Below are 11285 nucleotides of genomic sequence, written 5' to 3'. Positions count from 1 at the left end.
TTCATTTAGATGGTAAATTGACCTGTAAGAATGTTAGCCCTAAACACTTGTTTTTCACTATGTAGTTTGGGTTTAATGGTCTTAGCTTGGTATTCTCAGTATGAACAACATGGCAGATGAAAAGATGCCATGAATGGAGAAGAAGAAATTAGGGAGTTAATGAAAAGTAGGCTATGCAAAATAAAATCTCAGACTTGCTTCCAAGTTCTTGGCGAGAGTGTGAATTAGAACGAGCAAAACCTGATGGTAGCCAAATTGTTTAAAAATCCTACTCCTGCATAATATTGTTTTAAAGACTAAAAGCAGGGTGAAAACCATTGGTCTCACTTTGTCTGAGGTAACCAAATCTGTCTAAAGCTCTGAGCATGTTAGACTAAAGCTATTACAAGCTATTATCTCCCTTGTTAATCTGATTAAACCCAGTTCTTGTTATTTAACCAAAACTGTTTTTGTTTCCTAACAAATACTTTCTTCTAAAAAAAGAACATTACTCAGCAGTTACATCAAGAGTAGTCAGGGTCAGCTGGCATACATAGGGGAATCCATTTCTGAGATTTCTGCCTTTCCCACAATATTGAGATGATTTATGATGGCACTTAAGGCCTAAAAGAATGGGGCAAACCATAACCAACAGAAATGCCAACACATAGATACAAAAATGGGCTCCTCCAATAAGTAAGAGTCTGAACTGATCTCTTCAATCAAATAAAAAAAAAAGTACAGAGTAGTTCCTGTGAATTTTTATATAAGGATAAATCTGGTCACTTGTTTAAGGAAAAGTTTCTTAACTTTTGTTTTATTGGAGAAAAACCCCTATATTTTTGGCATTTTCACCCTAATTGATGCTATGATGGTAAGAAATATGTAAGAGCATACATATACCTTGCAACAAATGTTCCCTTTCATAGTCAAACTGATGAGATATAATGTTATTGTGATTTTCCAATATATATCCTAAAAAAAGCTAACCACTATATTGGACGTGAATACATGTTTTAATTGCTGTCAGCACTAGAAATGTTTCCAAAACGGCAGTGTAGGGGTGCCTTCAAACCGCCTACCTTTTCTGGTCAAAAGAAAAACATTTCCGGAGCGGAATTGAAACTTAGAAGGAGGACATACTGGCTGCTGGATTGTTGTCAGAGTAGCCAGCACTTCAAAATAGTATGTCTCATTTATGTCTGATGATATGGTAAGGTCATTTTATGTTTGAATCAGTAGATATCTTCACACACTTACGAACTCACAAACAAAACTCAGTCACGTGCATTAATGCATAATCAAATTAATCACAGTGAGCAAAAACAATTGCTGTTAACAAATATTCGGCAACGCAGCTTTCCCTCTCTCTTCCACTGTGGACACAAACAGGTGAACAGGTGAGTTAAATGCCCCGGCCTTAACCATGTGAACTACTATCCCCCTCTCGATATGGTCAAAGAATAAATTACATGATAATCTATAACCCAACACATACCTTAACCTGAAAAATTACACTTTAGAGATACACTTGAATGCTTTCATGGCTCCTACACATCAGCCCATAATTATAAGGTTATTGCACATAATTATAACACATGATAACATTGATGGGAGACATGGAACAATTAAAGAATACATTTTCAGAGTTAATAACACATACGATGTCTTTCTTCTTTAGCCAAAGGTCAGTAAAGTCAAAAGTCATAAGATCCAGTTTCAGTCAAATGAAACTTGTCCACATCTTTCTATATCTTTCTCAAGTGAACATCTTTGCTGTTCCACTTCCAAGTCGGACCTCGCAAGAGTCATGCTCAACTGTCCTCTCAAGGCAAGAGCCATTTCTTAAACCTCAACATCCAAGCAGCAGATTCCCTGAGACCGTTCCAAGATGAGAAATTACTTAACAGGCAAGTCACAGCAAAACATCTTGTCCAGCTTTGCTCTCGGGTTGAAGAAGAAAAGCCAGACCTAACAACCATGTTGCATCTTTGAGAAATGCATCCACTTTCAAACCCCTAAAAGCCATATCAGCCGGGTTACCTGGATTCTCTCAATTGATACCTCCATTGGGAGGATTATGTAGCTGTTAGGATTTCTGAGACTCTGCTGGCAACAAAGTCTTTGAGACTTAAAGTTTAATTTGTGATGTATTTCAGTACAGATGCACTGTCTGTCCAGAAAACACAATCTTCAAAACCATGGTGCAACTCACTCCTCCCGAAGTGTGACTCGCCAGATTGGCAGCAATGAGCTCCATTCAAGGGATTGTAATGTACTTCAGCCTTCTGAAGCCTTGTGAGGCATGTTGACTTTGTTATTCCTAAATGGTAAGCCAATCTGGTAATGCCCAATTACCCTTTTTACCATTCACCAAGGATGTTTGTCTTGCTGCTTCCAAAGTTCCTTCAAATTCCCATCTGACACTCTGTTCACTGATAACTCTGGCCGCTCCCAATCCATTTCATCCTGACTTTCTCCTTTCAGAGGTCCATTTACAGTCCAGCCCAGCCCAGCATTGTCCAGATTCCATACAGTCCACCATTCACACTGTGAATGACTTGTAATGGTTCCAAAGCCTTAGATTTATCCCAATCAGCAGCCAATCTCTGAATCTATTTCAGGCAGATTAACATGTTTCAATTGAGGCCTTGGAATGTTTCTTCTATGAACAGGCATACTTTCCTGTGTAAAAGTTCACAGAATACATGAAATTCCAAAGCTAGCAACTTCTAGTCCTGAAACAATATGGCTGGCCACAACTATCTCTTGATCCATTTAAGGTGTGCCTTCTTCCCTGTGTGGCCTAATCTGTGCATTGGTACTGTTGGTACTTTTACAGTAACTATTGGAAGTATACAATCATTACCACCCACCCAGTTATGTGAAGTGTATTTGGATGTTGGGGACCACATTTTGAACAGGAGATCTGTATCCTACAATCTTTGCTGATGTGACCAATACACAAAAAGCCAAAAGCAAAACTATTTTCCCGTAAGAAGGCTTCTCCTTGTGTGTTCTCTTCTCCAACTGGGGTCACCAAATTCATCATGTATCCTCCCCCACAGCAAAGACACATTCTCCTTGCAGTTAGAGTTTGTTCCTTACCTTTGCTTCCATGTTGAGTTTTGTTCTCAACAGGAGTCACATTGGTAGCAAACCTGGTTCCTTTCATTCCAGGGCGAGGCTCTGGTTTAATGTGTGTATGCCTTTGTTCGCTGTCTCTTGAGGAGCATCCTGCAGATCTCCAATCACAGGATCAGTTCATATTTTTACTTGTCTTTCAATAAAGTTTGGGCTGTCACTGAATGTCCCTTTGTGTCTCTCCTGCAGCTCAAAGGCTACAGTTATTCACGTATCTCTGTCTTTATAAGGCAGCTTCTTTAAAATGGTGAGCATATTTGCTGGTATGTCTACTGTAGCTCAAGCAAATACATGACCCCTTCCATAGCAGTAGAACAGGCTCTGAGGAAAAGGCTGTCGCCCTGGAGAGCTTTGACATCTTCTGTTTTGATTGGAGGCCATGAAAGAGCCTTTTCCATATATTCAGCAGCAAATTTCAGTTCATTTCCGATGTGCTCCCTTTATAAAGCTTTAGCCTTAATGTATCCTCTTTCTGGATTGAAATGCTGGCAGCTTCTAACCAGCCCCTTAGGACGGCCCCTAGTTACTGCTCCGAGAAATAGCCTGTCACTGTGGCTCTCAGTGTTTCTCCCCACACCATTTTCGAAAGCCTTCATAAATGTATGGTCATTTAATGGATCGCCCTCAAAGGTTGGGATCTCTCTCTTTGGCCTTGATGAGAAGCATTGCTGTTGTATTAAGAGCGTAGTTATTTCATTTTGCGGTGTCATAATTCCCAGCGTATTGTGTTGATTCTCATTTTCTGACCCAAAACCTGCATTAACTGTATCCTTATGGAACCTGTGTTTTATCTGTAGCACTGAGACTTGCATGATAATAAGCGTCATTAATTGATACAGCCACTGAATGAATGAACTTAGGTGCAGTTTTCTTCTTGGGCCTTGATCATTGAAACAAGTAGTCATATTTGATTTCCTTTTGATTTTCTGATATTAGTGGAATAAATGAACTTGCACCAGCATTGAGAGCTCTCAGTTGTTATTTTCGTTTTTTTAAACTTTTTCACACAGGAATCCATCCTACCAGAATGTTTTGAGAATTAGTTTTTCTCACTTGAGATGCTTCGAGATTGCAGTTTAATGTGTGCTGCAATGTCCTCTTCAAATGTAAGCTGCTCCTTCTTTCTCCTCGGCCTCTCCTCCTGCTCTTCCAATTTATGCATCCTTTAATAATTTGTTGTCTTGCCATTAAAGCTGCCAAATCAGCCTCTGCTCTTAGATGTACGGAAGAAGCTGTAGAAACAGCAGACCTTCCTCCTGTAGCAGGAGGGTTTGCTTCCCACATATGACACACTGTCACTCGCGTTTATGTCATCTTGCAAATCCTTTGTCATGACCATTGATGCATCCTGATTGAATACCCGAGATCCAGCTCCTGTTAGACATTGAAGCACTCTTTCATTGGTGGCAGTGGGATCCATTTGCTTAAAATGTTATTTTATTGAGATTCCTCAGAGTCACCTCTTTAAATGTGTTGCTATGTGTAATGATGCTTGCAAACCATGTGTGGTGGTAGCCTCAGCACACAGTTGACCGACACAGCTCAGATGAGGTATTTTCCTTTTTTTTCATAAGTGCTATTATTTCCACAGGGATTTCTTCATGTTGAAGCGTTTTGATTTCATTTGCTAAAGCCTTGGCTGAAAGTTTAGTTTCCCGTTTACCACAATCCATTTCACCGCCAGTGTTTATTTAACTCATTTCCTCCTTTAATTTCACCTTTGATTTTATTCCAGTTTGTGTATTTAAAACACTTCCTTTTCAAAATTTGTACCACATTTTCCACAGAATAAGATAACAAATTCATCCAACAAACACAATTGATAATTCCACATTGCAGCAGAGAGACGAAGCGTATATTCAGAATGGAGATTCAGGCTTTTTATTGCATGGTGATCAATTTGGCACCAAGACGATTTGCAGCACTGTTAAAGCCGATGCATAGAGTGATACAAACCTCAGTCAACCATCTGTTACCATTGTACAAACAGCAGTCAATATGCCAGCTGATTCCTTCCATTAATATACAGCTTATTTGTGCACATCCACAGGTGGGCTTAGCAGGCTGCACTTCGCTCCGACAGCGTCTCCTTAAAAGTTGAACAGCCAGCGCCTACCTCCATGATTGATCTGTTCGATGTATAATGATGTTTACCTCATGCCGTTTCGGTTGACAAAGTGACTAGCCTGAACAATGAAGCCGCTGAGAGGCTGAGGTTGGGCATACAGAAATAAGTTACACTTTTTATTTGTGAAAAAAATTCCAGTCATGATAACGTGCATTAACTCATAATCAAAGTAATTACAGTGAGCAAAAGAAAAAAATGGCCACCAAAAAAATCGGCGAACCAGATCAAAGAGTGAACAGGTGAGTTAACATCCCTACCCATACCCATATGACCTACTATCCCTCTATCCAATATAATGAAAGAATAAATGATATCAAACAATAACCCAAAACACCAAATTATAACCCATATACAAAACACATTAAAGATACACTTAAATATGTCAAAAATCCACTCCTGTACTTTATCATGCCTATAAAAATCCTCTATTTCAGCCCTGCTCAGAACAGGCTGTTTTTGTGTCTGTAGCTTTAAATGCACGTGACCTGTGTTTGATCAATTCCCTCTCGAAGGGTTTGTGAGGCTTGGGCTTTCTCGCTCCATGCCCGATTTTTTACTATGAGAAGGCGCAACAAACACCAAGCTGTGGTTGTGTCACCCACATGGGGGAGGGGTTACTGCCCTTTGTGATGTCACAAATGGGAAAATCCCTAAACGGCCTGTTTGAGCACAAATTTTCTTAAAAAGTATAGCAGGCAAAAGACATAGAGGATGGACTTCTCTCATAACTGAGTGGTTTGAAGACAGGCTATAGGGACACATATTAGAATTCGAAAAATATGGTAAAGTGTATTTTTCATAATATGTGACCTTTAATTTATGCTGACCCACAGTTTGTTAACTGTTTACATAAATTAGATTTTACCCTCGAGTTTATTTCCAAAAAAAACCCCACTTCACTCTGTCACTGCTGCCCCCATTCAACACTTCACTCAAGTCAAGCTGTTGCTCAAGAGCTCTGTCATTCATGTGCTTAGTCACGGAGGGATCCACATGATGCAAGAGGAAATTCAGCACGAGACAAAAAAGACCACTCATATTTGTACCAATCTTATAATTTATTTAAATATATTTCATTTTCATATATTTATATATATATGTATTTAACAGCCATTTGATACATGTCGGTTGCTTTAATTTAAGGTAGACAGCTGGATTCCTCTTAAGCTTTGCTTTACAGTATGTACATATTTCTCTTGTTTAATGTGGTCATGGCGTTTATTATGTACAGTGGAACGTTTGTGACAACTCAAATATATAAATATAGACTGTACCACGCACTTCAAAGATCTACAGGAGGGCTGCGACTCACAACCACTACTTCTTTTTGAACATGTCTCTGCAAAGGCACAGAGATATGTTCATGTTATCAATAATGGAAACACAGTTCTTTTTCAGTGTGAGCACTAGTGAATAAAACTATGCTGTGACTGCCAGCCAGGGGGTTCTGTGACAGCTTTTTGTCTGCGTTATGAGTAGTGCAGAAGAAGGGTTGGGCCTCCTTGTCATGCTAAAAACAGTAGCTACATTTGGATTTTGCTCTTTTCTTAAAGAAATGAACAAAATGAAAACATGCAATCCCTTTTCTTTTACTTTTTGGATAGCAGCAGGGGAAACGCCTCCTTGTGTGTCACTGTCAGTCAGTTAGTTCTTCTCCACTCTTAATTTCTGCCATCTTTTTCTTGATCTGGTTCTTCTTTCTTGTGAAAGCTGACCATCAGGAACCAGCCAGAACAGGGGGATGGCAGTAATCCACGCCTCAGCAGAACAGACCTTACTGAAGGGCAAAATTGTGCCTGTCCTCGGTTGGGGCCGCTCAGTGTGTCCCAGAGTCTCCCTCTTACTGTCAAAGGCATTTTTTACCCGAGTTATTTTCTTCTCGAGAACTTGTGTTAGGCTTCAACCTGCGTTGAAAAAAAGGAGAAAGAGAAACTTGGTACGGTCTTCAAATTGGCATCACCAGACAAATTATTTCATTTACAAACATAATGACGCAAAGTAAGAATCAAGACACTTGATTTGCTATGGATCTGGTGCTCCAGTGAGCCACTGCTAGGGGCCAGGGTGTTTCTGCACAGCATATCACCACTGTGAACATTTGTCTCAGTGTCTTGAAAACATGAACTTTACACTGTGAATACCTCGATCCTGGTTTAAGCTTTCACTCTCTGTATGCTTTGTACTTAGAAACAAACACACAAATGTACTGAAGATGTGGAGTGGCCACTTCCTGGTAATTTTATTGTTGATAATATCACTAAAATATTCTTTGTATTAATATGTAGACAGCATGTTACTGTATGATTTAGCCTTAATGTAGCTGATCAAGGTAATGCTATACTTCTGGGTGGTTTATTGTAAAAAGAGAAAAAAGCATAATTGTCATATATTAATGATGTTTACTGTGGGAAATTGTAAACTGGAAGCAGAAATTGCAATACTTTCCTCTGAACTGAATTGTGGAAGTATAATATGTGACACGTGCCATCTCACGGAGAACTACTGTAACAAGTTATATATTTGAGGTACTTGTTCTTAACTTGATTATTACACTTCTATGCTAATTTATATCTATACCATTCTATTTATGTTTGACCAACACTATGATCACATGTTGCTTTATCAGTTGAATTTTAATTCAGAGATCAATGATGAATCTATAAACCACAACACATTGTTAAAAACAGTTGAGAGTGCAGACTAGATTAAATATCTCCAAATCAATCAGCTTTCAGATTTAATTTTAACAAATTAAGTTATCTAAAATATTGATAGAAACATTTAGTAGCATCACCATGAAAGTGTCCATTTTTCTAAAATACTTTGACTTCAGTTAATATTAATATTTGGAAGTATACTGCCTTGGACAGTGACACCTTCTTTAAAAAATCATTACTTTTAAATAATTTCCTGTGAAACTCTGTTTTTGAAATGTTCTTTCCTTTTAAGATTCTATGACCATTATTTTACAAAAGTGCAAAACACCAGCACGTTAACCTTATATCCCGTGTATGCACATTTTCTCTAAGACCTTCATATTGCATGTGTGTTTCAATAAGAGCTGAATATATTAAGTACCTTGTGTGAGCAACCCCTCAGTGCACTGCGGGCTCCCGGCAAGTCTTGTGAGGAGCCGTGCACATCTTCTGAAGTCTGAAAATAAGAAGATGGAACTAATGAGTTGAGAGTAGTTGACATTGGATTGATAAAAAGAAGAGTCCTTACAAATAGAGGAATTGCTTACATGCAGGTATGGTGCAGTCTCTGGTGTGGTGGTAGAGCCGGTACACATGCTTCCTGCACTTTGGACTGAAATAAAGCGGACCTGAGGGACAAGAAAGGATGCTGTGAGAATATTTCATGCACTGCATGTAGGCAAGTGCACTTCTTTAATCTGTTTTTCTGTGCAAGGATATCGTTCAAATTGAATTAGTTCTTTTTTTGAACTATTGACAGACGTCTGCATTGAAACATACCTGTCATATGTTTTATCATACTCTCCTTTTTCCTGAGATCTCTGGGGTAAACAACTGAGGAGAGAAAGAAGGATGTCAGGTTAACCTTTTGAAATAATAACCTAAAGCCTCCATTTAAACAGCTCTGGTATGAGAAGTTTCATTAAAGTCGCATATTCTTAGGAAAAAACTTGAGGGTTTGTACACCTAAACAGTAGCAAAAATAAAAACTAAGACAAACATGTTTCTTATTTGCCCATGCGTATCCTGCCATACAGACACGTTTGAATTAGTTATGACAGATTTTTAAACATAAAAAAAATCAGATGTTGTTACCTTCAAACAAGTCTGTGCATGGCTAAGACACCTACACTATCAGGAAATGTTTTGGGGTACATTTTGAACGCAGCGACCCTTTAATTTCACTCGATCCATCGCTCCACAATCACTTTGAACTTTGAACGGATATCCCAGAAAACAAACAGTATTCTCTTGAGGTGCAACATAAAGGGTCACACCCAGCCCAGGCGATAGGCTATCCATCACTCACCGACAACCTGATCCGCTCTGTCCGTTTTCAAGATGTGTAAATCCTTTGACACCGGGGAATTCCTCTCGCTTGACGTTAACGCCGCTTCCGTTTTGCCCAGTCGACCCCGGCTCTCCTCCACGTGTTTCACGATCTCCACTATCCGCCTCGTATCCCGTCGTGTGTCCTTGCCGGCTGTCGTCGACACCGACGGGGCCACCGAGGGCGCGCTCTCGCTGCAGTGTCCGCTCAGCGTGCACATCAGTAGCACTAGTCCCATGCTGAAGTGCCTGCGCAGGCCGCTCATAGCTCCCACACAGTGTGAAAATAAGTCTTTCTCCAACAACCGGTCACCTGCAAGAGAAGTCGAAAATAGAAGTAATATGTGTTCCTTTAATTTTTTGTTTTGTTTATCAGTCAGCCATAACATGTTAAAAAAAGACATTTATTTTACTTGTTGGCCACAAGGCTGTTCAATATCAATCATATTTAAAAAAAAACCTAGTGTAGTCTAAATATGCACATGGATCCAGAAATTTCGCCCTTTTGTGCAACAACTTTGAAGTTATTCATTCTCTGAACTCACTTTTCCTGTCACACATCCCGCATTATAGCCCAGATAATCCATATTATAATTTAGCCAGATTCCCCACACATTCTTTAAATGAAAGGGTCAGGTTTATCCCTGTTTAAGACTTTTTGCCGATAAGTATGCTACAACTGCAGCTTATAGGCAGTATGACCAGTTACTTTTGTGACTTTAGCCTTGACATGGAAGAGGGGGGAAAAAGACAGTTGAGCGTGAATCACATAATAGCCTATCACTAGAGTAAGGATGCTAGACATTAGTAGGGGGGGGGGGAAGTTTTTTCTCACGGAAGAATGAGTAACGGGGGTGATGAATAATTTACCTGTAGGTCCGTGTAGCTTTCCCCCAATAGGCTGCTGTATGATCAGGTCCCGTTCCCGTGCGTCCAACAATGATGAAAATGAAAGAAGAAGAAAAAGAACCGTGTGAACTTTACTTCCTTTTTCTGTTGAGTCAGAAATATGTCCCTTAAAATGTAGGAACCATCAAAGCTTCTGAAGAAGGATGGTGTTTTCTGAGCGTCATCCTCCGAACACCGACCGAAAGTAGTCAAGAGTGTGTGCCTCAGGTCCCGTGTGCGTCCTCGCTGAAGTCTCAGATAAGTCGCCTTGAAGTGAAGCTCACTTTTTATTCTGTCTGGCGGACGCGGTCATCTGTCCCTCGTGGGTTACTCCGCCGTGCCTGGGATGATAATAGAACACACTATTAGCACCCCCGAGGCGGAAAGTCCACTGAACTTAACTGACCATCACTTGAACGCCGTTTTAAGTTTTCTGCGCCCCCTCCTTTCCGTTACTCCATGTATCTGTGTACGCAGTTACAGGAAGCGTTTTCCCCACTAGCACTTCCACTGAAATTCCCAATAAGCCCGGTAAAGAGCGCAGATACCGGCATCCTAGTACAAATACTCCAGTATCCTTCTTAAGATTCTCAAGAGGTCATTCAGAGCCATTGCGCATTTTACATCCATCATGGGAGTCGAAATACGATCGCACCGTTTGGGGATGACTGTTAATTAATGACTCACAGTTTGTAAAGTTAATGCACTTTAGTTTGTGGTCAAATAACAGACTACAGACAGCACAGTCGAGGCTACAGAAGGTTTTGTCGTCACTAGAGTTCAGTTTTTCTAACCTGCTGTTGCTGGTACAGCATTCTTAAAGTCAGGGTGTGCAATTGGCTCCCATGCTTACCCTAACTCCCCCCCCCCCCCCCCCCCCCTCAAATCTGACTGACCAGTGAGGCTGGAGCAGTTTACTGTGAAAAACACAGAGGAAAAAAAGAAAATCATGCTGCAGAACTATGAAAGAAAAAAAAAGACTGCAGCGCCACAAGTTTAGAAAAATAGTCTCATTAAAATGACAACTCAAAATACGACTTCAAACTTTGTTCAAACAACACATTAACGGGTGAAGCGCTCTTATGTCTCACCTAAATGTCCTTACCACTTTATACCCCTTT

General features: G+C 40.0%; 1 protein-coding gene across 1 annotated transcript; it reads right to left on the bottom strand.

Annotated features, from left to right (window-relative positions):
* Nucleotides 1-6290: 6290 nt before the first annotated feature.
* Nucleotides 6291-10970, bottom strand: LOC132984968 (ALK and LTK ligand 2-like). Its single transcript, XM_061052044.1, has 6 exons — nt 10147-10970; nt 9257-9589; nt 8728-8781; nt 8496-8576; nt 8330-8404; nt 6291-7155 (listed from the first exon to the last, which is right to left on the bottom strand). Exons 2-6 carry the CDS (start codon nt 9540-9542, stop codon nt 7151-7153), a joined length of 501 nt encoding a protein of 166 aa, XP_060908027.1. The 5' UTR covers nt 9543-9589; nt 10147-10970; the 3' UTR covers nt 6291-7150.
* Nucleotides 10971-11285: the final 315 nt, after the last annotated feature.

Source organism: Labrus mixtus, chromosome 12 (genome assembly GCF_963584025.1).
Source record: "Labrus mixtus chromosome 12, fLabMix1.1, whole genome shotgun sequence".
Taxonomy (NCBI): domain Eukaryota; kingdom Metazoa; phylum Chordata; class Actinopteri; order Labriformes; family Labridae; genus Labrus; species Labrus mixtus.
This window is presented reverse-complemented; position numbering and strand designations above follow the sequence as displayed.